At 41.2% G+C, this 27,092-nt stretch overlaps 8 protein-coding genes across 10 annotated transcripts in view; 2 read left to right on the top strand and 6 right to left on the bottom strand.

Moving 5' to 3' along the window:
* The window catches only part of LOC130695027 (uncharacterized), an 85,676-nt gene extending 60,823 nt beyond the window's left edge, over positions 1-24,853 (top strand). The window contains exon 4 of the mRNA XM_057518144.2: positions 24,843-24,853. The gene's annotated coding sequence lies outside the window, so the exon portion shown is untranslated. The remainder of the gene's footprint in view (positions 1-24,842) is intronic.
* Positions 248-3,284, bottom strand: LOC130694330 (scoloptoxin SSD14-like). Its single transcript, XM_057517398.2, has 10 exons — positions 3,001-3,284; positions 2,691-2,911; positions 2,406-2,598; positions 2,117-2,314; positions 1,746-1,989; positions 1,464-1,654; positions 1,145-1,388; positions 913-1,026; positions 519-702; positions 248-382 (listed from the first exon to the last, which is right to left on the bottom strand). Exons 1-9 carry the CDS (start codon positions 3,270-3,272, stop codon positions 541-543), a joined length of 1,839 nt encoding a protein of 612 aa, XP_057373381.2. The 5' UTR covers positions 3,273-3,284; the 3' UTR covers positions 248-382; positions 519-540.
* LOC130694328 (scoloptoxin SSD14-like) lies at positions 6,052-9,277 on the bottom strand. Its single transcript, XM_057517396.2, has 13 exons — positions 9,104-9,277; positions 8,856-8,951; positions 8,706-8,765; positions 8,440-8,636; positions 8,165-8,385; positions 7,893-8,085; positions 7,628-7,825; positions 7,348-7,565; positions 7,248-7,279; positions 6,993-7,183; positions 6,650-6,890; positions 6,469-6,582; positions 6,052-6,401 (listed from the first exon to the last, which is right to left on the bottom strand). Exons 1-13 carry the CDS (start codon positions 9,239-9,241, stop codon positions 6,231-6,233), a joined length of 2,070 nt encoding a protein of 689 aa, XP_057373379.1. The 5' UTR covers positions 9,242-9,277; the 3' UTR covers positions 6,052-6,230.
* LOC130694349 (cytochrome c oxidase assembly factor 7 homolog) lies at positions 10,984-13,519 on the top strand. Of its 2 annotated transcripts, XM_057517424.2 has the most exons (4): positions 10,990-11,119; positions 11,610-11,648; positions 12,632-12,762; positions 12,829-13,519. In XM_057517424.2, the coding sequence occupies exons 3-4, from the start codon at positions 12,663-12,665 to the stop codon at positions 13,422-13,424; spliced, it is 696 nt and encodes a 231-aa protein (XP_057373407.1). In that variant the 5' UTR covers positions 10,990-11,119; positions 11,610-11,648; positions 12,632-12,662; the 3' UTR covers positions 13,425-13,519. The 2 variants fall into 2 exon arrangements, with proteins under 2 accessions (XP_057373408.1, XP_057373407.1); XM_057517425.2 differs by lacking the exons at positions 12,632-12,762; positions 12,829-13,519 and adding an exon at positions 11,933-12,552 and having other exon boundaries at positions 10,984-11,119; positions 11,610-11,772.
* On the bottom strand, positions 13,546-16,073 carry LOC130694329 (G-protein coupled receptor Mth2-like). The gene is made up of 7 exons (XM_057517397.2): positions 15,981-16,073; positions 14,956-15,785; positions 14,747-14,882; positions 14,491-14,677; positions 14,231-14,430; positions 14,013-14,154; positions 13,546-13,938 (listed from the first exon to the last, which is right to left on the bottom strand). Exons 2-7 carry the CDS (start codon positions 15,751-15,753, stop codon positions 13,596-13,598), a joined length of 1,806 nt encoding a protein of 601 aa, XP_057373380.1. The 5' UTR covers positions 15,754-15,785; positions 15,981-16,073; the 3' UTR covers positions 13,546-13,595.
* Positions 20,380-22,752, bottom strand: LOC130694364 (lactase/phlorizin hydrolase-like). The gene is made up of 12 exons (XM_057517441.2): positions 22,557-22,752; positions 22,357-22,487; positions 22,150-22,281; positions 21,959-22,081; positions 21,851-21,899; positions 21,759-21,785; positions 21,593-21,700; positions 21,368-21,525; positions 21,081-21,292; positions 20,826-21,010; positions 20,673-20,751; positions 20,380-20,593 (listed from the first exon to the last, which is right to left on the bottom strand). The coding sequence occupies exons 1-12, from the start codon at positions 22,750-22,752 to the stop codon at positions 20,452-20,454; spliced, it is 1,542 nt and encodes a 513-aa protein (XP_057373424.1). The 3' UTR covers positions 20,380-20,451.
* On the bottom strand, positions 22,879-24,028 carry LOC130694354 (uncharacterized). Its single transcript, XM_059494934.1, has 5 exons — positions 23,893-24,028; positions 23,783-23,837; positions 23,589-23,717; positions 23,179-23,517; positions 22,879-23,117 (listed from the first exon to the last, which is right to left on the bottom strand). Exons 1-5 carry the CDS (start codon positions 23,911-23,913, stop codon positions 23,029-23,031), a joined length of 633 nt encoding a protein of 210 aa, XP_059350917.1. The 5' UTR covers positions 23,914-24,028; the 3' UTR covers positions 22,879-23,028.
* A 683-nt stretch (positions 24,854-25,536) lies between the features above and the next one.
* On the bottom strand, positions 25,537-26,630 carry LOC130694350 (uncharacterized). 2 transcript variants are annotated; one of them, XM_057517426.1, is made up of 6 exons: positions 26,596-26,630; positions 26,494-26,525; positions 26,375-26,429; positions 26,200-26,310; positions 25,774-26,127; positions 25,537-25,705 (listed from the first exon to the last, which is right to left on the bottom strand). In XM_057517426.1, the coding sequence occupies exons 2-6, from the start codon at positions 26,515-26,517 to the stop codon at positions 25,602-25,604; spliced, it is 648 nt and encodes a 215-aa protein (XP_057373409.1). In that variant the 5' UTR covers positions 26,518-26,525; positions 26,596-26,630; the 3' UTR covers positions 25,537-25,601. The 2 variants fall into 2 exon arrangements, with proteins under 2 accessions (XP_057373409.1, XP_057373410.1); XM_057517427.2 differs by having other exon boundaries at positions 26,494-26,598.
* Between the last annotated feature and the right edge of the window lie 462 nt (positions 26,631-27,092).

The raw sequence follows: 27,092 nt of genomic DNA, 5'->3' as shown, positions 1-27,092 counted from the left end.
AACCTTCTTTTCTTTTTTTTGTTTTTTTCGTATCCCCGCAAAAACTTTGTGTTCCATTACCTTCGTCCTGGAACAAAAAAAAAAGAGAATTTCATATTTTGGCTACCGTTTAATTGGCCGATTGAAACCGGTTAGTTCGCCAAGCGCCGATGATAAACGAATTATAAAACGCATTAATCGTTTCGTTCTTGTTTTGTCACAACGGCAATGAAAAATGCTGGGGAAAAACAGAAATCTAAAAATTCCAAAAAACAAATGGAACGCAAATTTTTGGAAAGGGATTATTTGTTTTTTTTTAAATTTAAAATAAAAACTTGAAATCAGAAAAACGAATCGTTCATTCTGTTCGGCGGCAACGTCGTACAGGAATGTCGTCATTCTTCTTCTCGTTTTCCAGGAAAAGCAAAAAAAAAAAAAAAAAAAAAATCAAACGAGAAATTCAAATGAGGTAGAAAGGAGTGGGCGCACCGACATGCGAAAATGAAATACGAAAAAAAAAAGAAAGAAAAAAAAAATACCATTTGGGTGTTCGATTACGCATCAGAAACCGGCTACGTCGCCACCTTTACGGTAGTCGGCGTTGGCGTAGAGGTAAAATTCATCGTCGTCCTCTTGTTCAACGGAAATGCCATAAACTGACCCGCCCCGCGTGTTCTCCTGGCTCGTTTGATGGCCTCGATTCGCCAATTGCTTCACCATTTCCTGAAATCAAATCCAGAAATGATTTTTTAAAAAATCGAAATGTAGCGTTCCAGTAGCAGCAAAGAAAAGAGGAAATCAATTGGCCTCCCGATGTAACGGGAAAAAAAAAATGTTTTTTCTTTTCCTTTATATTTTTTTTTAAAGCTTGCGGTTGGACGTTCGTGATTGTACACGAAAACAAGGGTCCCCTACATGCGGGGATGTAAATACCTTGGGGAAACCCTCTTCGTAATTCAGCGTCATGGGGAAGAGTTGGTGGTGGAACCTCGGGCTGTCGATGGCCTCTTTGATGTCCTCGCCGAACCACAAATTGCGAATCATAGCCTTTTTTTTTTAATTATTATTATTATTTTGAAAAATGCGACGTTGCCGTTATCGGCGGGAATTTTGAATTTGTTAAATCTTTTTTTTTTTTTTGAAAAGATGATTAAAGTTCGATTACGTAAACGGTGGATGTGGTGATGCGGATGCCTCCGGCTGCACCGATGACGAGACGGACACGTCCGCTGGATGAGTTGACGACGATGGTCGGTGTCATGGAGGATAACGGCCGTTTGCCCGGTTTCACCATGTTGATGAAATTAGGCGGTAGACCGTAGCAATTCTCCGAGCAGGACAGTGAGAAATCCGCCATTTCGTTGTTTAGGATGATACCGGTCTGTGCGGATGCGAATCCAGCTCCAAAACTGCGTTCATTTATTAAAAAAACTATCGCCTTTAAGTGACCATTTTCCAAAATATATTAATAATAATATTTTAACTGCAGGTTGATGGTCGATGTGACAGCGACGGCCATTCCAGTTTCATCCACGATGGACACGTGCGACGTCCCATGATCTTCCGGAGCGTTACACGCCGCTCCGTAATACGCCGGATCATCCCACGTAGAGGCATCGCACATTTTCGAACGAGTCTCATCAACAAACGAATCTGAAATCAGCAATTCTGCCAACTACACCGCCCGAAGTAAGAAACCCATCGTTCATATTTAATTTAAAATTCATGAATTAATAATAAAAACAAAAAATGGAGGCCGGACGAACCTGGTTGACCTCCGGATGAAACCTGGGATCGCTTAATTTAGTGCGTTGGCCAAAGGCGTGTTTGATGGCCTCTGCGATGCGATGATACGTCACGGGGTTGTCTCCATCCATTGCGCCCGACCCAACATGGCCGTCCAAAAGGCGCATAATGTAGGCTGTCACGACGCCCGAGCCGGGCGGTGGATGCGAGTAAAGTGTCAAGTTGTTCTTCAACTCCACTTGGACGGGCTCCACCCATTCGGCCCTGAACAGCCACCCCCCAAAGAAAAGATAATGTCACACCAAATTCCATTGTCGTGTCCATCTCTTTTGCCAGACGTTCCACACACACACACACACACAAAAAAAAATTAAAAAAATAAATAACTGACCGGTATTGGCGAAGATCTTCTTTGGTGAGGATGCCCCCCCTGAGGCGGACGTCTTCAACCATCTTGTCGCCGATGGGTCCGTCGTAAAAGACTTGGATGCCGTGGCGGCCGACTTGTTTCAACGTGTCGGCCAGCGCAGGCAATTTGAACGTGTCCCCGACTTGTAGAACTCTACCGGTCGTTTCGTCCACGTAAGAACTAATTTTTCATTCGAAAAAAATTATATTTTTAATCACATTAAACATTTAAAATGTAGTGCATTAAAAACAAAAGAACAATGAATCCAAACCGCATGGAAGGTTCTTTCCGGATCGATTCGGCCCCGCACCGCAACACTTCGGCGAGGTGACGATTGACGGGCACTCCGTTCTCGGCCAATTTGACGGCCGGCTGGATCAATTGAGACCAGGGCAATCGGCCGTACGTCTCATGGGCGGCCCAATATCCGGCCAATTCACCCGGAACCGCAACGGCCAAACCGCCTGATAACGACATTGGTTTTTATTTATTTATTTTTTTTATTTTGAAATATACATTATAAATTAGCCGATTGTTTTCTTTCGATTTCAATAACCTTTTTTAGCTAATGATGGATCGGCCTCGAACATGTTCTCTGTGGCCGCTAGAGGCGCTGTTTCACGAGCGTCCAAGCACTTGGCGGTTCGCGTGAGGGGATCGTAAATCGTCATGTGACATCCGCCTCCAAGGCCGGCACTTTGCGGGTTCACGACGGCGTTACAAAAAAGAGCGGCGATAGCCGCATCCACAGCGTTGCCACCTTGCTGTAAAATTTCGCTATCATAGCAAAAACGAAATGTTCAGGAAGAATTGAATCTTATTTATTTATTTTATTTTTTTTGGAAAACGTATTTTGGATGTTTTACCGTGCGACGTTAGAACATTGAGCGCCATCGCAGCTGACGGCCACCTTCTTGTACCGGCCCAGTCGGGACGGCGTGGACGTCGGAGACGCGGCGAAGGCCAGCTCGTATCCAGCGCGTGATGCCATATTCACGCGGCGGTCAGGGACGGACTGACTACCGCTGCTGTTCGATTGAATCGAATGTCGAACTGAACTGGCACGGGGTGCCACTGGTAGAAGAGGTAATGATTTCACTTGTTTTGAAAGCCGCAAGGCACTTACTTGAAAAGCCATCGGCTTAGATTCTTTCAACAAATTAGAAGCAAGAAAACAAACAAAAAAAATTTAAAGGATGAAAGAAAATTTTTAATGAAAGGATAAAAAAAAAAAAAAAAAATGAAACAGTGTTGCCGCTATCAGTCTTCTTTTATAGCTCCGTCTGGCCAATCAAACGTGACGTTTATCTCTTTTGTTTTGTTTTATTTTTTTCAAAAAGAAAAAATCAATTCAATTATTAGAGGGAGTTTTTCAAAAAAAACTTGTTTTGTCTTTCGGGGTTTTCTTTTTATTATTATTTAAAAATGTCGAAATTGAATGAAAAGCGAGAGAGGGGCACAACGCCACGTATTTTGCGAGAGCGAACTGGCGCTTGCCGTCGAATGTCGTACGGGTTAAGTATATGATACGCCGTTGCGCAATAAAACAAACGATTATGTACAATATAACTTTATTTCTATTTAGTTTAGTTTTTTTTTTAGTTAATGCTTCGGTATGTGTGGCTATCTTTTAAGACGAAAAGATAAAGCAAAAGCCAGGCATAAAATCCCGAAATTGTCAATACATTACGTCAACCCCCCCCCGCAATATTTCTCTCTTCTCCAAAAAAAAAAAACGAGTTTTGATTTAAAAAATAAAAATAAAAATATGCAAATGAAGACAGAGGCGCCGGACTCTCGCTTACGCAATTATTTTGTTGTTGTTGGAAAGTTTCAGATCGAACCGGATAGAAAAAGAACCATCATCGGGCACGTGATTCTCTCTCTCTCTCTATGCATACAACTATGTATTTACCGGGACTACTTCTTGCATATTACATAGGAGCAAAGCCGTTATTACGGGGGCCGATGAAAAGACACCTCTCCATCCCAAGAACCTGTGATTCTAGCGCTCAGATTAGATTGAAATCTTTCTCGCTTTATCTTTTCCACGGAAATAAGTTGCAACGCAAATGTCCGTTGGTGTGTAACCCACTCATTAACGATCGTCAAACAGAAAACACACACACAGGTAGAGGAGGCACATGATCGTCACGTAGACGTTATCGATTTGATATTTTTTTTTTTTTTTTTCCGCATTCCATTCTACTGGAACATTGTTCAAATAAAAGCTCATCCTTATATTTTTACCCCCCTTTGTTTTTTTTTTCTTTTGTGTTCCCCCTCGCATCAACCCTTGAGGGGCCTCCCAATGTTTTTTTTTTTTTTTATTGTTTTTCTTTCTTTCTTTTTTTTTTTTACAGACAACAAAAAAAAAATGATTGTGATTGATTTGGAGATGGGCCCTAGTCCAGACGGAGACGCGATGGCCCATACCCCGTAGATTTATATACCAGACCGGTCCACCTCATTAGAGGCCAGGTATAATCACCTGGTGGCAAGGTCGTTGTTTCATCAAACACACAACCACACGACACACATGTATTGGTTCTATATTCGTCCTCTAATGGCACGATAATCTTCTTGTGTAAGGCTTGAAATCACAAGAAGAAACATTACGGTCCGCTGTGCCCAGCAGAGGGGGGGGGGGGGGGATTTATTTTTTTTTTTTAATTTTAAAGAAATCTGATCAGGTTTTAACAAGAGGCAAACCAACTGCTACTATATTGTGAATCCCAACAGGCAGACACACTCATTTCTGTCTGATGTTTATTTTCAAAAATGATCCGCCCAGACCGCACGACTTTTGTGTGTACAAACAACGGGCATGCAACATCCGTCTTTTTTGTTTTTAATGAAAACGGATGCAGAGGTATATAGCGAATAAAAAAACGAGCGGGTTGTCAGTGTGAAGGTGCTGTATTTATACTCTACGTGCGTTGTGTTTGGCATTCATTTCTATAGCTCGTGTATTTTTTGTTTGAACGGGTGGGCTTGATTGTTATCACGCGTTAAACTTATGCGAATGGTCAGCATTCACGCAGGAAATGTGCGCATTCGATCCGGTTGATTTTTTTTTTTTCAAAGGGTCTATATCGTCTATCCCTAACTTCATGAATTTTTTTTTCTTCTCTTTTATTAATGGCTGTTGTTCACGATTTCCCGCGTGATCTATTACGCAATAACAACACATTCTGTTTGTTAAAAAAACAAAAAACAGAAAGAGGCTTGTTTTTTGTTGTGTGCTCCGTGATTTGTGCGATGTTTCGGGAACCAACCTATTTATTTCTTTTGCGTGTTAACGTGTCCGTGCCCTCGTAAAGCTTGTGCCCCGGTCATGGTTCTTTTTTTGCCAACGTGAATCATCACCATCTAGCGCCAGTTCATTCAACCATCGCGTTACGTTCGTGACCGTACGGTATATACCCCCCTCCCATCCTTCAATGGCTTTTCGCGAAACAGGTAAAAAAAAAAAAATCATTGCCAACGCATAAATAATGAGGCAAATGTCAGAGTGAAAACACGAATACATTCAACACATCATTGATTGGCCAACAGGAGGCCATCAATATGAACAACAAATGCTTTTTGGCTGCAGGGCTTCAGTGTGTATTATAGTCCGGAAAAAAAAAAAAAAAGATAGTGCTGTATGTACGTATTCAAATTTTTGTGTGGGTAACCTCGGCAGACAGGGAATATATAAACACCGACATAATGGTTTAATGCTATGCCCCGTTTGTTTTTGTTAGCTACCGCAGCTATGCACGTTAGTTAACAGAGCAAAAAGAAACAAGTGAATCAAAGTCAACAACTATTTTCGCCATGGATACTCTATTTTTTATGCTCTGCTATATTCTAATTATTTGTGAACATCAATACAATCGGTCGTTTCTTTTTTGTTCTTCTACCAGCCATCATTTGTATTCTACACGATTTATTAGTTGACTGGGCCCTTTTCTCCCAATCCCGAAAATGTTTTCATTATTGTTCGCCGGCTGCGTGAGTTTTTACAAACGGGGGGTGGGGGAGTTTTACTGACGTCAGAAACTAAACACAAAAGGATCATAAATTACAAAACAAAAAAAAAATAAAGGGTTTAGAAAATGTCATCGATAATGGGGTCGAGTCCTGCAACGTCCCCGCCTTTGCGATAATCGGCGTTCGCGTAAATGACGCCATCCGATTCGACGGAAATTGCGTAAACAGCCGAGCGAAGGACACGCTCCGTCACGTTATGGCCTCTCTTTTTCAAACCGTCGACAATAGTCTAAAAAAATAAATAAATAAATAAAAACTCGTTTGATTTTAGAATGGGCCAATGATTGCGGGTTCACCTTGGGGAAACCCGCTTCATATTGGAAGTCCATTGGCATCAATTGATGATGGATGCGATAACTATCGATCGCTTCCTTGATGTTATCGCCCAACCACAAGTTGCGAATCAACGTCTGTCAATTCAATTCAATTATTTAAATACATTTTTTTTTGATTGAACGTGATCGAGTTTGTGCGTACGTATACAACGGATGTTGTTATTCGGGTGCCGCCGGCCGCCCCGACAACCGAACGGACTTTGCCGTCGGAATCGACGATGATGGTGGGCGTCATGGACGACAGAGGCCTCTTGCCCGGTTTGATAAAATTGGCCGGACTGGGCGGCACTCCGAAAAAATTGGTCGTGTTGGGCGATGAGAAATCGTCCATCTCGCTGTTCATGATGATGCCCGTCTGCTCCGAGATGAATCCAGCGCCAAAACTGGAAATGGACATAAACGATATTTGCTTTTAAAAAAAACACATTCAACAAAGGGCCGCCGTCATGGACGAGTTATGGCCCTTTTCTTTTTTCTTTCGTTACTAGGTGTTGACGGTTGTCGTGACCGAGACGGCCAATCCGTCTCGGTCTAGAACTGAAATATGCGACGTCCCTTTACTGTCCGGGCTGTGAATAACGGCGCCGTAGAAAGCCGGGTCGTTGGAAGTGAAGGAATCGTTAATTTTCTCGAACGTTTCATCAGCGAATCTCTTTGACGCGAGCGTTTCACTCAACTGAAAGAAAAGTACAAAGTCATTTGCATATCACACACACCCAACGCACCGTTTTTTAACTGACTTGATAGACTTCAGGCACGAATCTCGGATCACCTTCAAAGAAAAGAGAATGAAAAAGATTTGAAAAATTTTTCAAAAAAATATAGAGACATGATTTCCACCTAATTTGGTTCGCTGAGCAAATGCATGCTTGAAGGCTTCGGTTATGCGGTGATACGTCAGCGGGTCCAGTGACCGTGGCACATCTCGTTGCAGCGGTAAACGATCGTCGAGCATGTTCATTATGTAAGCGACCAAGATGCCGGAACCGGGTGATGGCATTGAGTACAACGTCAAATTATCGCTGAGATCAATGGCGATTGGCTCCATCCATTCCGTCCTGGAACACACATTTTTTTTTTGTTCTGTGTTTAAGTGAAATGACATGTGGAAGAGATATACCGATAATGGAGGAGGTCGTCTTTGGTGATGATTCCTCCTCTTCGTTGGATGTCTTCTACCACTTTGATGCCGATGGTGCCTTTATAGAACACATCGACACCGTGTTCAGCAATTTCTTTTAATGTCTTGGCCAGGCCGTGCATCTTTAACGTGTCTCCAGCCTGGAGGACATCGCCCGTCGTTTCATTCAGAAATATCCTGGAAAATCAAATTCACCCTCCGGAATGAAAAATGAACAACTAAAAATGCATAAAGCTCTCCGTACCACATGGAAGGCTCTGCTTTGATGGAAGCAGCTTTCAATTTCAAAACCATGGCCAGGTGAGTGTTGACTTCGATTCCGTTCTCAGCCAATTTGATGGCCGGCTGGACTAAACGAGACCAGGGCAATCGGCCGTACGTCTGATGAGCGTCCCAATAACCGGCCAATTCTCCAGGCACGGCCACGGCTAAACCACCTAATAAATTTTTTGTTTCCAAATAAAAAATTGAGGTTCAATGGCGAGCACTAACGAAATAAAAAAAAAAAAACCTCACCTATTTGAGACAGGAAGGCGTTACTGCTGTACATGCCTTCAGTGGCGGCCATTGGGGCCGTCTCGCGAGCGTCGAGACACTTGGCCGTTTTGGTGGCAGTGTCGTAGACGGTCATGTGGAATCCTCCGCCCATTCCGGCGCTTTGCGGGTTGACGACGCCGTTACAAAAGAGGGCGGCGATAGCGGCATCCATAGCGTTACCACCTTCAGCCATCACATCCCTATTGAAATCGATTTGTTCAACGAATACGTTTTTACGTATTTCGGTTGTTTACTTTCCAATTTCGGAGCACGGAGTGCTGTCCGAACTAATGGCGGCCGTCTTGTATTTGCCCAATTTCGAAGGTGAGGCCGGCGTGAAGTTCTTGTTCTTCTTGCCGAATTTTCGCGTCACACCGTCCCACGAATCGTGGCCTGAAACGGCCAATGACAAGATCGATCCCAGTAGACATTCGGATGGTTGTTCAATGTCCTGAACATAATTGACGTCATTAGATATAAAGCCCCTTTATAATATGGGATAGATTTGTGTGTGAATTACCTGTTTGTTCGATCCGAGATGGCGGTTGAGAACTGCCCAAATATCATTGGCCAAATCGGTCTGGTCCATTTTCAAAAAAACATGTGAAAACCGTTAAGGATTTTAGCAAACAAAATATAAAAAAAATGCGATGCCAATTCAAATGTTTACCTTGTTGACCATTGAAAGATCCACCCCAGGTAGACGGTTACCAATATCCTCGACGTGAGTTTTGAGATTCCGAAGGTCGTTCCGGAGCAGTTTTACCTGTCCACATTCCCCCCCACCCCACAAGTAAATAGGTGAAAAATAACACTCAAATGATCGATCGACTTTTTCTTTCTTTTCAATGTCATTTATGAAAAGCGACAAAACAACAATGGCCGACTTGTGTGTCTAATAACAAAAAAAAAGCGTACCTCATGGATCAACAATTCCAAATCGGATTGGCCGCCATTCGATGGGCTGTTGGGCCGAGCTTGGCAGTTCATATTCGAAAGGGACAGCAGAGTGATGACAATGACAAAGGACGTTGACAATAAAGAGCAACGACTCATTTTCACGAACTTGTTGGTCCGGCTGATGGACCAACGGCTATCTTGGCAAGAATGCTGAGCCCCTTCACCATGTCCGTCTCCTTTATGCATTCCGTCGTCTCTTTCTCCGCGAGGACGGCGCACAGCAAAAAAGGACGAGGGTTCGAGACGCATCCGTCGAAGATGTTCTGCTGTTTACCGCTGTCAAACAAAAACGCGAATTTGTTGACACGAAAAAAAAAAAAAAAATTCGTTCTTGTGTGTGTTTATTTTTCCATTCCGGCTTCCGCCATTGGTTCCAATAGGATATGCGAGTAGCGGAAGAAGAGGGAAGACTTCCTTTTTTTATTTTGCCCCCCGTTTGTTTGCTCACTTACAATCCAGTATGGCGTCCCACTGTTTACTTCTACTGTCTTTATTATTTATTTCGATCTTCCCCACGGAGACAGGAACTCGATTTTCAGCCAGGAACATTTTGTTTTTTGGCAAGGTTAGCGCTATTTTTTTTTTGTGTGTGTGTTTTGCCCTCAATATAACGGGCATTTTGCCCGTTTCAGCCAAACTGTGTAAACATACGTCAATACTGCGCTTATTGCTGAGACAGGCGATCTGGGCTCCAAGAGAAACAGCCACGATTGAATAACACAATAATAAATAAAATGAGAGAGATGCTATAACAACAACAAAGGTCTACATTATTAGCGACATGCTCATTTTTTTCTGTTTTTACGAGCAAATAAATAAGCCCGTAAGGTATTTTATGATATGCTGTTGCGTGTCGATATCTAGGTTATTCCAATCTTATTGCACATCGTTGTATTGTGGAAAGAGTTCAGCCATGATCTTTTGGACGAACGACCCTCCATTATTTTTTTTTTTTAAATGGCTCCATATTTAGATGATTGTTCAGCAAATAATTCTTTTTCTATTTCTTCTTTTTGACTCAATTTTCGTGTGTTGCTGGGGCGGATCAGACTTTTTCTTGGACGGTTGCCATGGGGGAAAATCGTAGATTGGCAATCGGTCGATAAAACGGGATTGTGACGACATAATTAGATTTCGTATACTGTTAAGATTACCGTCGATGAAAAATAACGTTTCTTTCAGAGTTTTTCAGTTGATTAATCAAAATGAACAGGAGTTGTCCTGTTGTTGTATTTCGACATCGGTGCCAACACAATTGCAATTTGTATATCCGTTAATTTATCACAGCCGAAAAAGGGATTCCAAATTGGGAGTGTTTTGCCACTCATTGTTTCAATTTGAATATTTAAAGTAGCTGTGCACGAAACAGACGCTGACATCTATTTATGTTCATTACAATTGAAAATACGTTTTTTTACATGTTTCTCTCAGGGTAACGAACTCATTTTACGTCGCTGTTACTTTCAACATTCGAAAAATAGAAACTTCTTTTTTGAAACATTCCCTTTTGAACCATTCCCTTTCTGTATTGTTCTTTTTTTAAAAAAGGAAACCTTGTCGGTGTTTGTATCTAAACTCGTTTTCTGCTTCTTTAATTTTGAACGTTTTTCAACATCCGAATTTGGCCATTGTTTTAATGAGTCATCATTAGGGATTGCAACCTTGGCTTTTTGTCAACGAAAAACACCCTCACACCGAGAAAATTAACTGTAAATTATTTCTTAAATCATAAGAAAAAATAAAATAAAAATAAATTGTTTTATTTTATTTTTTAATCTTTCATTTTGATTTGACTGGCAACATCGGGCCCTTAGGACATTTATGATCGGTCATTTTCTTGCTTTCGTCCCTTGAGAGTGCAGGTGTTCAGTGTTGCACAGCGTCGATCAGTAAAACTGTAATTATCGTACGGCTCACGTGTTTCCAGCTTGGCATCAATACATCACGCTCAACGACTCCCTTTTACCTCGATTGGTACGTGATTGATACGTCTTATTCTTTCTCGATATGAAATGCTAATGACTTTGTATCTTTGCGTCTGTGTATTTTCCCTCGTTTCTGTGTGAAAATGGAGAATAATCCTCCCACCCCATCTCTCTAACCATTCAATAATCAAAGGATCATTGACAGCACGACCCCTTCCACCCCCCGTGTTATGTCTACCTGCGTATGTCTCTGATTTTTGTTTTCAAACGTACCTTTCAACCTTGCCTAAGGCCATCCACCTTTTTTTTTTATTTCTTTTGCCTTCACTTTCACACAATTGATCGGTGTGCTGGTGAATCCATACCCACGTTGATCGATCGTTTTTCCGTTTAACGCTTTTTTTTGTTGAAAGAGGCGTATTGAACTGACAATAAGTTTAACGCATTTCTTTTTTGCCAAAACGAATTTCGTAGTTTATCCATAACCGCCTTTTTTTTGCGTCATTCTATTTACATTGACTTTCTTTTTTTTTTTTCAGGCGAAAACGAAACAGCGCATCAGAGAGTCATCAACCAAGGTAGGGGGAAAATAAGAATAAAAACGGGATAAACATATTGAAATGGCATTGAACTTGAAAGAGGAAGTCACCAAACTGGAAACTCGACTGGAAACGAGTTGTTTTCAACTTAAACTTTCCGAAGGTGAGCCAGTACCCTGCCATCGTCATCCTCAAAAGCTAGTTGTAAAAAACACAAAGGCCATCAAAGTAATGTTTAAAAAAAAAAGTGTTTTCGAGAAAAGCGAAATTGTTGGACCAGTTGATTGAACAAATTTTTGGAATCCAAAATGTTTTTGTAACAGAATGTCATCTTCTCGGCAAATTCTTGGAAGTCATTAAGAGCAACAACTCTCAAGCAGCCGACGTCTACAGGTCAAACTGCAAGGATGGCCATCACGCGGACAGTTGCTACCAGTTGGGCCAGCTTTACCACTCCGATGTCCACTTGGAAAATCATCGGGCAGCTTTCGCGTGCAATCGAAGAGGTTGCCAACTCGGTAACGCCAAATGTTGTCTTGATGCTGGTATGGCTAAATTATGTGACACGCGGGAGGAAGGTTGCGTCGGACAAGATTTCCCGCAAGCCGTGGACTACTTGAAACGAGCCTGCCAACTCGGCTCTGGATTTGCGTGCTATTTGCTTGCCGGTGTTTACATAACCGGCATTCCGGGTGTAGTCGATCGCGACTTATCGCTCGCTTTCAAGTACGATTTTGAAGCGTGTAAACAACTCGAATTCCCGTTGGCCTGCGCCAACCTCAACGGTGCGTTGAGTAACGCGGGAGTGACACCCGCGCCATCTATTGGCGTATTATGGAGAATAGCTCATTTTAAGAGCTTGCATGGTGTTGCACCATCCGAATCGAAATAGCCTTTATCGAAGTTGGCAAATACATAGCTTCGGAAAATCCAATCGTTTTTACCACGTTATCGTTGACATTTTCCATTCGAAGGAATTTGCAAAGCTAAAAATGGCTTATCTTGGGTTTTTCGTTTTCTAGGACGCAGGTAGCCATTAAGAGTTTTGGAGCCATGGCGTGGGATCTTGGCAACAAGGAAGAAAGGAAAACTCTAATGAAACAATTAGGATCTGAATACAGGGAGAAATGTCTGCGACATAAAAGCCCTAAAGGTATTGCATCTACTTTAACTCTATAAGATTAATGTTCCTTATTGTCTCCCTTTTCTTTTCAAACAGATTGTCATTATCTGGCCCACTTTTTGGAAACAGTGAACCAAGACGTGGCCAAAGCTGCGACCTTATTCCGTAAGACGTGCGACGACCACAAATATGGCGATAGTTGTCAGAAATTCGCCAGTCTCGTACGAAGAGGAATTGAAGGCATCGACCCGAACGTGAGCGTTGATTACGATCGCAAGGGATGTGATTACGGTCAGGCGAAATCCTGTTTTCATGCAGCAATGGCTATTGTTTCAGATGCTGAGCGTGGACAAGTATCGAGCAAAAAAATCGAACTCAATGACCCTTTGGAGGCCGTCAACTTGCTCGATCGGGGATGCCATCTCGGCTGCGATAACAGCTGTTACCTGGCCGGCGGATTGTATCTCGTTGGCGTGCCTGGCATCCTGGAAAGGAATGTTTCCGTCACGTCCAGGTACGATTTAAAAGCGTGCCAGTTGGGCAATCAGCTCGCCTGCGCCAACCTCAGAGGCGCTCTACCAGTAGAAAGTCCGGCTCACGACAATCCAATTTCGAATGGATTCGTTATCAGGCGATTGCAGTTGAAGATTCGTAACGAGCAACGGAGGAGAGAATATTCAAACTCCTTTTAAGGCGGGTAAGACAATTCAAATTTTGTGTGGCACTCAAGGAAATAATTTTTGAACAATTTGTTACACATCCACAATAAAATTGCAGCATTTCAGATCGATGACATTATTTTCAAGTTTGACACGTTTTATTTTACGTCATGGACGTCGGACAAATGGAAAAGGCTCTTCATTCTATTTACGGAATCGTGATGATATGCTCTTAATTAAATCGGCGTGGAGGTGCTCCCTGGAACTGACGTTGGTCGAAAGGGTCGGTACAGTGCTGCACCTATTGTTTGCGTTTGCGCTGTAAGGTAGAATGCGTTCCAGTCGTTCCAGACATGGGCATTTCTGTTTAAACAAACGCCAAACATTTGGTTTACAGACGAAAATGGCAAACGTCAAGACGCTGGATAGCGTTTCGATAACGTCGATGGCGTACGATGCCTCGTTTAGACAGCCGATTGCGTAAGTGATAAACTCGGCCAGCCAAGAGACGATTTTCAGGACAAACAGACCGAAAATGACACGTAAACTGTTGTACAATGTAAACATGTAATTAACATTAGATGTCGTGTGGGGGGAAAACCAAGGAAAGAGAAAACCAACCGGTATTTTTCGCGAGCATGGCGATTGCCTGCGCCGATTCCAGCTCGACGAAGAAGGACGCTTGTCATAACGAAAAAGATGATATCGACAAGAATCAAGATGCAAACCGGACCATACACGTATGCAAACATGGCTCCATAACCTAAGTAAAAAACAAAACGAAAACAAGTTCCATTGTCAACTATTTAAAATATTAATCTGTTGTCTTTAATTATTACTCGAAAACCAGCAAGCATCCTCGCCAAATTGTGATCTGATGATCGATTCAGATGCCGAAATTTTGTAATAATCTAGGACTTGTCCAATTATGACGATGATTGCGGCCAGTCCCCACGAATAGAGTGAATAAGCAACAAATGGTTTGCCCAGATTATTTTGACGGATGGCCTGGTTGACGGAACTGCACGGTTGCATGGATCTACATGTATTAAAAGGTAATATATTACTCCAGAATTGATGGTATTAAACGTTATCAAACTTTAGAGTCCACCAAATGTCGAAACAAACGGCATTGAGCCATGTGTAAGTCGACAGGTAGGAGAAGTGAATGAGGATGGACATAGCTCTACAAGCAATTGTTGATCTAGTTGTGCCTACTAATTGTAGAGTGCCGAAAATCAGGTAGGCACCAGCCCGAGATACAACATAGCACATGATGACCACACCTGTTGAATAAATTAAGAAAAAAATTGTTCTTAAAAGTTGGGTTCTCCTTGATGTGCAAATTTAATGACCATGAATATTTCGAATTTCAGGTATTAGGGCGTAGACAGCAAATGTTGCGACCAAGAAGAATGACGAAACGAACAAGAAGATCGGATAAGTTGAATTCGTGTCATCTTCAACGCAGACCAGGGCGCGTTCTCCAGACTGTGAATACAAGTGAGTTAATACAACTCATTAATTAAATTTAAAAAGATAACAAAAACGAAATAAGTCTTACTGTGCCATTGACATCCACGAAATGGTCGATACAATATTCGTCAGTGATTAGGCCACCGTCTTTTTGAGCTCCGGAGCAACGCCGAGTTTGAAGAATGTCCAGTAAACCATTAGGTAGCATGATATAATCATTTACATCCAGCAGTCTGTGCTTGAAACCATCCCGGCATTGCGGAGCTATTCCATCCCGAATGAAAAGATCTTCGCTTTTGATGTGAAGAGGATATCCCGTGTTGTTGTACAGCGTCACGGTCAAATTGCTCAAATGGTTAATGCAACGCGTCGAAGAAATGTCAAAAGCTGTGTAATTTGGACAGCATTTCCGTATGCAGACGTCTGTGCGATTGCATGGATCTCTGACGCAATAGCGAGCCACTAGCCGTCCGGAAGGAAACGTTTCTTGTATGCAAAATTCGCCGGCTTGGTAAGTTATGTGTTCCTCCAGACTAAAGATGGAACCGTCCTCATAGAATTTGAAATCTGGGCTGCTCATTCCGACGTATCCTACAGGGCAACGTTTCAACTGGTGAGTCATTACAAAGCTGTCAGTTTCCACATGAACGGGAGCCGGTTCAGAGCTTCTTCCTAAAGAGTAGACGGGCGGGGCTTCCGACAATTTGGAATGAGTTATGGGTCTTTTCCAATCACGACAGACATCCAATTCGGCCATGTAAGCTTGATGATTAAAACAACATTTCGTCAGTGGTGTTTTAGAATGGATAGCCGCTAGTGTGCCGGACATTAACATCCATAATGTCATCAAAACGAAGAAAAATGTGTGAGAGACGGAATGGAACATTTTTTTTATCTTCCCTGGATTTGAACACAATCCTAAAATGAATAAAAAAATTGTTTGTGTGTCAATATAATAATGATAGATGAAATGGTAAATTCTAATAAGATCTTTCCGAGACAACTCCAGAAAGAAAACGATTTTAGAAAAGGTAAGCACTATCATTTGTACGGCCGAAAATAAACGACATTTGTACTATGTTTAGCTTAAGCCATACGAAAAATCTGACGTACCATTCGCATGTGTGTTGGCATCGGGAAACTACCAAGCTCTCGCATGCAACTTGGGAGGCTTGACGTGGTACAACTGATCAATCTGTGTATAACTGGCAGCACGAAGAGGACTGTGTCATTTTCGATAACAGAAAATTTTTACATACTTGGTTACGTTTTCGGTAAAAACCGCATACGCCGTTTTTATTTCGACACGTCCGGAAGTAACCCACAATTCGGTTTCGTTATCCTCTACGCCATTACAAGCCACAACCCCCAAGAAGGTTAACCAATTTTTATGACGATAAATTGGGATATGCCGTGACCGTTGCTGTCAAAATAATAGAAAAGTCATGCATGGAGAAACTCAGGACCCAACTGAACGATCTATTGTCGGTTTACTTTCCAATGTGTTGCATGTTAAGGATGGTAGATTTCATTCCATGTTTCCGTTGACCTCTTTTACTTTTCATAACGTTATTAGAACGACATCCAAAGAACATAGATGGCATAAACTCTATTTCAAATAATAAATGCTCTTTTTCGAATATTTGTCAAACTGTTGCACTCTGAGAAGATAATGGAATTTAGGATATACATAATTAAATGTATTTTTAAAATGTGTCTTCGAGCAAGTACGCAAAATGGCCGCCACCGAATGGGAATCACTAGGTCGTGGTCGATCATCCCTAAATACTTTTTAGGAAAAAATTTTTGCAATGAAATATGCAGTTAAACGTGACAATCATTTAGCTTTTCAGTAATAAAAATTTTAATCTGTGCAATATAAACGGAAGATGCGAATTTAGCGACATTTCAAAATAAAAATCTTTGCTTTGACCTTGACAGAGGAATCTGGCAACTAGGCACTAACAAAAAAGGGGGGGAGTTCATGTCCGAACTTCCCCGCCAAATTACTCCTCAGAATGTTTGCCGACATGCAACTGTCAATATGTAGTGCTTGTGCCTGAGAATTCCAGGCAAAAAGGTAAGCTTTTCTAATTTCTACGATCATTTTTGAAGGGCAATAAGTGTTTAAGGTGATGGATTCCTTCAATTACAACAATTTGATCAGCAGATGAATGTAATGATCAATTTGGCAATTTGGTTTGGTGTCGGTTGCTTAGTATAGTTATTGAGAACTTCAGAGCCCTGTAAGAAGTTGTATGTGTGGATAAATGTAATTAGAGTTATTGTATTTGCATGAATTCAATACTTTGTTTGTGTTATCGAACTATGAACTATCTAAAACCCGGTTTTATCTCATGTATCAGGTTCGGGAACATCCCACGCTGTTCTGGACATGATTCGTGCCATCCTTCATTAGATGAGGTGTGAAACCTGCAACATTCGTTCCAGTGTGACTCCAAGGTAGGAAAACCAATAATTTATTTTTATATTGTGGTTGAACAACGAGGCTGTCGTTCATCCTTTTTTGAAATGAAGAGTTGTGTTGGTCTTTGATTCGACTGCTAGATGGCGTTTAGAGCTGGTTTTTTGTTGCTAATTGTTACAACTTGATGGAAAGACGTTCCTTGAGTTTTGTTCTTTTGAAATTTAGCGATGGACTTTTACTTTTTTTTTCTAGCACAAGTATGCATTCGTTTTTTTTTCTCATTTTGATCGCTTGCCGTCGTTTTATTAGCTAAAACGGCTTAGCAACAGCTCCAAAAAAGGAGGTATTTCGAAAGAGTTACGTAATCGCGTGGAACTGCGGCGGGAAAGCGTGTTCATTACCGCGTTTCAAATGGCTATTTGCCAAGAAATGGCTTCAGACGTTTGTCCGTAAATTCATTTGCGTATTGTCCTTTCTGACGCAATAACTGGGAGTTAAAGAAGCTGACACCTCCCTCCCTTTCCACCCCGCCACCACATGAAACCTTGAATACTTTATCTTTTTGGCTTCCAAGGTCTCATTTGTAATCTTATTTGCTACATGTTTTGCGTTTGTCTAGAGCGGCCACTCAACTAATTTCTTGCTAATCTTGTTAAAATACCGAAATAAATCAGGATTATGATGCCGAATTTGTAATCCCCGTCTCCGAAATCAGATTGAAACATTTTTACTTTGCTAATTCGCTCTTCTTTGTCCTTGACAAATCCATTATCACGAACCATGTGTCGTGTAATAGTAGGCCGCTAATTCTGCCTGTTTCCTCGGAAATTGGTCTCCACCTATTACTAATGAGATTGTCATGACCTTTCCGAATTCCTGTTTCACTGTAAGCAACTCAGTGACATTTAAAGATCAGTTCGTGTAACCGTAAAATTCTGGTGAAACCTTGTTGATGAAACAAACATTCTTTTTATTTTTATTTATGGACTTAACTACTTTTGGTCTTCAAACGAATTACAGTCGGGGAATGTTGTTTGACTTGCTGCCGCGATAACGCGTGAGTTACATGCGCGGTTCGTCAAGTCCATTTTCGGCGATCAACTTTATTGTAACGACTGTTTTCATGTTTAGATTTCTCTCCGAAAATGGGGAACTTTTGTTCTTAAAAATCAGATGTGACGATGTGGTTACGTTCATTTCGTTTAGTCCTTTTTTCGGCTGATTTACAAATGTAAAATGGGATGTGCGGAATCCTCATTTTGTATTTGATTTCAGATCTTTTTTTCGAATCGTTGGCTAGTGACCGAAGAAATTTTAGATTTTTGCACTTACGAGTAGATGTTCATGTTCTGCGAATCCTTGCCGACGGGATAATGAGAATCAATTTTGTTCGGGTCGTTGAATTTTATAAAAATTAAAATGCATGTTGCAATAAAAATCTAACCAAGAGGATTTATGGCGTAAATGAATTTTTTTTTTTTTATTTCTGCCGTGTACGTGTGAGTAGTTTGGTTTTCTTCGGGTCGAAACAAATGACAGTCTAGCGTGATTCCTATTTTGTTTTTCAACATCCTAGAGGCACAATGGCACATGAAGGTTAAAGGCTTTTAACGAATTCAGAGAATTACAACTACCTTTGTTAGGTATACCCAAAAAATGAGTCATTATGCAAATGATTTGGTTTAGCGTGAGCCAGCAGCCTGTCATGTCCCGTTTGTTAAAAAAAAAACGTTTTCTTGCATCGATTTATTTTTTGAATTTTCTCGCGTTTTCCAGTCAAAGTTGAATGATTGATTTTCTAGTTTTCGAGTTAGTTGAAGAACTGCTTTGCTTACGACCTGTTTCATGGCACGAAATAGATTACTTAAGATTCAGCATCTAACCTTAAACGTGATAGCGTTGGTCATTTAGCCCAGCATTTAAAGACATCAAATTATTGTAATTTTGTTGGCCAAAGAAAAAAAAAGCAATTAACTGAACAAATGATTTAATCGTTTAGTGATGCTGAATTTTATGTGCTTTTGTAAAAATGGTTGGATTAAAATGCCAGTGATGTATAGTTATCTCGTTAGGTAAAGCTATAATTAAAGAGTCATAAAGGCGTGGTTTTATTTGGCATTTACGACGGGTTAAATATCCACCGCTTTGACGTGACGTTCTGCGGCTCTTGTTTTTGTTGTTTCTCATCTATTCGTTGCCCGAGCATTTTCTAATTGATATCCAGGGAAAATTCGTGCCGCCATTTTAAATCACGAGACAATCCAAACTCTTCAGGGCAATTTTTTAATTACCAGAAATAATTATATTCAATCAATTGTTGGTGATTGTTAGTTTCACATTTTTTAAACCTTATCACATAAAATCCGCTCGATTTTCTGCTTGAATTTCTAAATCATTTGGTTAATCGCTCATCCGTCACCAGTTCCGAGAACAATGCAAGGAATACTAGCTAGCGGCTGACACACCTGAAAACCTGTGTCCACCATTTTCTAATTGTTCTAACGATTTTCCTAAACTGTAGATGAAACAGACAGCCTCGATCAGAACTCGTAAGGGATTCAGAATGGTCGTCTAATTAACCGAATTTTAGAGACTTGCACTGACGTATTTCTTGGTAAAAGTTCAAGTTCAAAAGAAAGGACTTGATCCATCGTTTTAATCGACTCAAAATCAGTACGTTTAACCAACTAGAAAGGACTGGTAATGGAGCGAAGATTCTTTTCTTATTTTGGAAGGCATTTGACGCTCCAACGATTAACGAAAAGTCGAAAATCCTGTTCGTTGATTAACGTGTAGTCCCCCACTCCCTGCGATGGATAAATGAGTCACCTGGCGCGCCTTTTAGTTTATCTAGAATTATGTCTGAGATCAAGGTTAGGTTTTTAAAATCCCAACCTTTTCGTCTTGTGCGTATCCTTTTTTGTACAGTTAATTTGAAGCGTATTAATTTGCCTGATTTTTGAATGCGATAATTTGGCCGTGTCATTTTATGTAATGACGTCTCGTTCGCCGTTCGCAAACGGCGCCCATAAAAATACAGCGAAATTGCAGGGGGGGGTTCGCTTTGATTTATGATCGATTAATTCGGTCGAGATACTGGATGTCTGTTTATTGCTCGTGTGGAACAGGAAAATCCTCTTGAATTTTTTTGTATCACTAAATGGGACTGTTGTTGCAAGGTTGATCGGCCATAAATCCGTTGTCGTTGACGAGTTTGGAGTAGTAACGGGCAGATGCTTTGGCGGTTCGATTCAAATCGCTCGTTGTAAAATCGATGGAAAAAAGCCCAAATTTTTGCCTTTTTTTTTGTAAGGAAATAAAATGTTGAATGTCCAATAAAACTCTATCGCTTGACTATCGATCGTTTCTAAACTTACGTAAAACCATTTCCCCATTCGAAATTGTCCATTAGCGACCAGGCTGCGTAACCAGTGACTCGAACTCCATCTTTGATGGCTTCCGTAATGCAATTAGTTTAAAAAAGTATTAATGATTTTTTCGTTTAAATTTTAAAAAAATAGCGTTCATACCTTTCAACATGGAGTTGATGTTATGTTTGTAATAGTAAACTCTCACCATGTCGTCTAAATTTCCTGCTCGGTCGCTAATGCCGTTCTCCGTTATGATAATCTCCGGATCGTTGAATCTATCCTTGATCCACTGCAATGTTTTGCGCATGCCGAATGGCGTGATGGTTAACCAATCAAAACTTGATCTAGAAAAAAAGCAAACGTTGAACAAATTTAAACGAGTCATTTTCAAGAGAACAAAAACAAGTTTTTAACTGGTAACAAGTTGGATCCGAGTAGCTTTCTATGTCTTGATCGTATCCGTAATCGATTATCGATATGTCTTGTATCTTGTTAGCCGTCAAGTAACTGGTGTAATAATTGAGTCCGAAGAAATCAGCGCTGCCTCGCACTAAAATTTTTTGTTCGGCCGTGAATTCGGGCAATCGAGATTGATTAAATCCTTGCTGGGCGCTCTTATCGCCGACCTGTTTTTTTTTATTTGCCGAAACTGGTTAAATTGAGTTGGCCTTATAAAATAAAAATTGACGTAGTTAACAGGCCTTTTGCTTCATCACGTCGGGGTAATCTCCTGTGCCGTAAATGGGATTGGCGATCCATCCTCCGAGAAACTGCAAAGCTCGTTCGGCCGCTTCGATATTCTCTAATTGGTCGTCTTTCGGATCGTACCAATTAATGTTGAGTGTGATTCCCACTTTACCTGTGTTTGCCACACATTTTTTTTTTCAAAATTGATTGCGACGCTTTTTTGAAATCGTTTTCTAAACCTTGTTGAGTTGGTTTGAATTGAGTTTCATAGGCTCGATACGCTCTGGCGTGTGCCAGAATGATGTGATGACCTGCCTGATATGTGAACGTTCCAGGTCCGTACGTTCCTTCAGTTAAGTGTTTAAATGACTTCATTTTTCAAATATTTTTGACGAACCAACTAACCTGGCGCTGTATTTCCGCAACCATAGCCTAATGTAGGAATTTTTTGGGCGGGAATTAAATGAGAAAATTAAATTAAAAAGATAAAAAGAAACCTTGATAGGCAATAACCCATGGTTCGTTGATTGTAATCCAGTACTTAACCTGTCGTAAAATTCTTTAATTATTTCCCACCATTTAAAAAAAAAAATTCTTTAACTTGCGTCATTGCCGAATTCCGTGAAGCAAAGACGGGCGTACTCCTCGAACCAGTCGGCGATGCTGGAATTGAGCCATCCGCCCATGTCTTCAAGCGCTTGAGGCAAGTCCCAGTGGTACAAAGTCACCTGCATTCCCAATTCGAAAAAAAATGGATTTAAAGAAAATTTTAAAAAAATAATAAATTAAAAAGAACCATCGGTTGAATATTAGCTGCTTTGAGGGCTGCAATTAATCGCTTGTAGTAATCAATGCCCGGTTGGTTGATTCGTCCGATCCCGTCGGGCAGAACCCGAGCCCACGAAATTGAAAATCGATAATGGGAAACCTGATACATCGCATGTTTTCAAATGGGATTAATCGTCTCGGCGTTTCCGCGCACGTTTTACACATGTCAGATTACCCCCAAACTTCGCAGGGCTTCGATATCCTTTTCGTACAAATAATAACTATTACAAGCCACTTTTCCCGACGTGCCGTCTGTCACGTGACTAGAATCGTTCATCCAGACATCATAGATGCTCAATCCTTTGCCTTTTATTGCGCGGATGGGATTAAAAAAATGATAGTCGATATCATTTTGAATTCAATTTAAAACGTTACCGTCGGCGTCCCATCCACCCTCGATTTGATAGGCGCTAGTGGCCGTGGCCCACATGAAATCGGGTGGGAACGTGTCGTAGAGCAAGGGCTCATCGACGTAGATGCTGACCACAAGTGTGGACGATGTCAATAAAAGTAGACTTACCCAATTCATTCCAAATTGTAGACTGTGTCTGTGCCTTTTTATTTTTCGCATAGGGGACTGCTAAACGTTTTCAGTATTTATGGAATGATTGTGAAGACCAATCAACGCATCTCTTGATATAGGAACAACAAAAACTATTGTTTTTCTTATCTTTTATTATTCATCTTTGGGCTTTTCTCTTATCTAAATGTTTTTATTTTATCATTTTGAAGCAACTTGGCCAGATTGAATTCAAAGCTCTGCATATCTCAAACCTTTTATGCTTTGCTTATTAATTTTTTAAATTCTGTCAAACGTCTTGCCCAATTTGAACCTCAGTGTTGGGATTTAACGGATTGTGGGTAACCCACTGTAGCAGTAGTAGCACGTCAATGATTCCGGATCGGGGTAAACTCTGGGATTGAATGCATCGCCACCTGTCGGAACAAATTCTTTTTGTACGTGGCAGTCCCGTAGAAAAATAACGTAATCACGTACCAGTAGGAGATTGATCGCAACATCTACCACCGAAAGAAGCGCACGTTTTCGCCGTGTAATCAGAAGAGGCTAGCAGTTTGCCTTTGCAGGGAAGGCTCACGTCTCCCGAATAGCAGTTGTCACAAGAGTCCGAAATGAAGTGAGGGTTGAACGCGTACGTGGGCGATTTCATGCAACAATTTCCGCCGACGTGCTTGCATTTTTCGGATGTCACGTACCTTTCCGTCTCGCGGATCGGTTGTATTCGAATCAGATTTCCATGGCACGAGACGCTGACGTCGCTGTTGTAGCAAGTGTAGCATCTGTCGTTAGGGTCCATTGTTCTCGGGTCGTCATTGACTACCATTTTTTAAAAATTAGCGATAGATTTATTTTTAAATTGGCGTGTAATTGATTGTGCGTTGTTTTACTATGATCACGAACTGAAGGATCAGTTCCGCAACACGTTCCGCCTTTTGACACGCATTTGGTGGGCGACATGTACTGGCCTTTAGCTAATTTATCGAGTCGCCGGCCGCTGCAGGGGCCGAAAGAACCGGCTGATTTGCATACCGTTTAGAAAGTGTAGCAGAACAATTGAATTGTTTGAATAACAGGGACTTACCTGAAACCCCTGTTGCCTTGAAGACGAAGGCAACCAGCGCCATGGCAATAATATTCTGGATCGTCGGAAATTCATTTGACATTGTAAATTTAAAAAAAAACATTTTTTACCTTCAGGAGGAAATAGCTCATCTTTGCAGTTAAATTAAATCACCTGTTGAATTGCAATTTTTTTTTTACTATCAGTTAGGATGATTAAAATGAGAGCACACTTAACATTAGGCTTGTTAACTTACCCTCGGATGCAACGAAGTGAACGCGATCGAGAGAGATCCGGAATATCGCTTGTATTTATACCGATCCATACGATTAATGGCATTGACGTCATTCAGGTGTGCCGCAGAAGATGTTAAACCAATTTGTTCTAATTTCGATTTTGGTCCGCATGTGGTGAGCCAGCTGTGCGAACCAAACAGGATGCTCTTTTTTTCCGGCGTTCACTGAAAAATTGCCGCTTTTCAGTTACTTGCATCTCTTATTCTCATTTGCATTTTTAAAAATCTCGAGCGGGAACACTTGCTAATTATTAAGTAGATATCGTGCGTCTAATTCAGCACTTTGATTAATTTATTTCTGTTGATTAGCTGTTCCGGCAAGATCTTTGGGATAGCCGATTGTTCAGCTCTCAAAACCCAGTGCCATCCTTTATCTTCTTTTTTTTTATGGCATTATATCCTGAAATTTGCATCGTGTAGTTTACGCCAGATCACAAGCCAAAGAGCGTGAAACGTGTCAATTTGAAATTTCATCCGCTCGACATGTTGCATTTCAGTTGGGGGGAAAACAAAATTACCCGAAAATCCGGTTCGCGGATGTCCTTCGTTGTATCGTCGTTACGTATGCAACAGGTGTTTCACACACACGCGAATAAATGCGCAGATAGTGAATTAATTAACAACAACCCCCCCCCACCACCCAAAGGCTTGCCCGTGAGGACCCCCCTTTCGTTCGAAATTTTTCGCTTATACAGTTGGCACACGTTCGTTGATGAAACATCTTACAATTGATTTGTTATTTAAAGACGTCCATTAAATGATTACTCGTGTGAGATGGATTGACAGCTAACTGCCGATAAAGCTATTTGAACCAGGTGTAACTTCGTTTTCAAAACATCAACCGACAGGACCACCAGTTTTACGGATGAGACATTTCGAGTCGAGTTGGGAACGGTTCACATTTTTGACTTCGTTGCCAACATTTTTTTGTTTTAATTTCCATTTAATTATTCCATTTTCATAAGAAAGCCATTATTTTTTTTGAAGATCGCCTACAGTTAGCGCATTTGCATCTGCATTAAATCAATGTTTTGTTGCATCAACGTCAGGGCAAATGCCTTACCGGATTGAAAGTGGTTTTTATGCCCCGTAGGGTGGGGACGTTAGATAGTGTTTGTTGTGTGGGAGATTGATTGATGCGTAGGAAGTAACTTTCTCAGCTTGCTGTCTGACCATCTACAACCAGTTGTTATTTGATTTGAAATAAACTGCGTCGGTGGAGGGAAAGGATCATTGAACCGCCACAATCGTCCATTTCCATGACTTAATCGAAATGTACGTGCAATCGTCACGTCGTCGTTTAATCTGACACTTGGATTTCATATTGGCAGCGGATTCAAATCTGATTTTGCCCTATGCGTTTAAGAATTGTTTTCGGATAACATTATTCGCTTTGCAACGTTTAATGTATCGACGTACACGTTCCGCCCCTTCGACTTGGCTTGCCTTTCAATATCGTTGTGGTTTTAGGTTTCAGACATTTGTGAATGCTTAACGACGGATGTATTTTTTAGAATCAGTTTCATTAGGAAAGGCTTTTTTCTTTTAATCGATAACGTTTGGTGGGCCATTGTAACACAAATTGCATTGCTTCCCCACGGCTGAATTGAAAATTCTTGTTGGCGCGAAAGCTGAGCCGGTCCTATTACCTACGTGAAATTAAATATCCCAATTTTTTAAAACCTGAAAAAAATAAAAAGATTAAATGTTTACATACCACGGACGTCTCCGTCGCAACAACGACCGCCAAATTTGACGCAGACGCTCGGCGTGAAATCGCTGGAAGCCAATAACCTGCCGCTGCATCCGGCGTTCGTATTCACACCCGCGTAGCAATCGTTGCAAAATAATTCTTTAGGGGAAGATTTAGGACAGAAACGTGTCCTGCCATTGTCGCAGCATTGGCCGTTGAGTCTAATGCATTTAGCCGCAGTAACCCACGAATTAGCGTCCACACCCCAAACGGCAGGTCTAGCTCGAATCAACTTGCCAGTGCATTTGACCTTAACGTTCGGATTGTAGCAAGTGAGGCATTTATCGGTTGGTGCCATTGTCCTCGGGTCGTTAATCACTATAATTACATAATGATGTGTTAATAGAATCGCCTTTTTTTTTTCCTTTAAAATTGGAAATGAAGACTTACTGTAGCCGCCCATATCGCAACACGTTCCGCCCAATGCGAAGCATCTACCGGCAGATGTCGTTAGAGCATTTTCCAGCCTCTTCCCCGTGCACTCGCCGTACATTAGGCGTCCTAAATTAATTTTCATTAATATATGCACGCGAAATTCGGAATAAAATTGGCTGTAATTGTTAACCTGCCACGGTTGATGTTTCCAAAACGAAGACAAGCAGCGAAACGGTAACAATGTGCTATCGAATGAAATGGTATATTTTAAATTGTAATTACGTTTTGATTGGTAGATAATCGCGATACCTTCGGTAGATGAAAGCGCTTCATTTTGGCGACTTGAATGTATTGGGAAAAATTTTTTTAAAATAAGGTGCTCGCGATTATTGAGCGACTTAAACGACTTACCTTCGTAACGAGGAGCTCAGAGATGAGACTCGATGGTGGCACTTGCAAAAATAAAAGGCGGTCCATTTTTATAGAGGCCGATGCAATTAATGAATTGACGTCATTGATTGAACAGATGGGGCAGTTATAGCGCAAATGGCTCTGTACACATGTCTAATATTGACCAAAACCCAGTTACCTTTAAGCGTGAGAACTACGAAGCACGTCCTAGCCATTTCACCGGAAATTATCAATCTGTATTGGTGATTCTGAGTAGAGGTTGTATTTCTTGCTGTTTCACGTGCGACTTCACTATGCGTCTCTTTTCTTTTGTTACCGTTCGTGTGCCGATTTCAAATGGGAAAATTTAAAACCAGTTATGAACATCACGCATCTTCTGGATGTTACGCAGAAAATGTTTTCGTTTTTCTCTTGATGAACGAAGAGCGCGCTAATACTTGTCATTTTCAAAATCGCGTCCGCGGTATGTTTGGTTTTATTCGTTTGTTCCGCGTTAT

Source organism: Daphnia carinata, chromosome 4 (assembly GCF_022539665.2).
Source record: "Daphnia carinata strain CSIRO-1 chromosome 4, CSIRO_AGI_Dcar_HiC_V3, whole genome shotgun sequence".
Taxonomy (NCBI): Eukaryota; Metazoa; Arthropoda; class Branchiopoda; order Diplostraca; family Daphniidae; genus Daphnia; species Daphnia carinata.
Note: the sequence above shows the minus strand (reverse complement) of the source record. Positions and strands in the feature narration are given on the sequence as shown.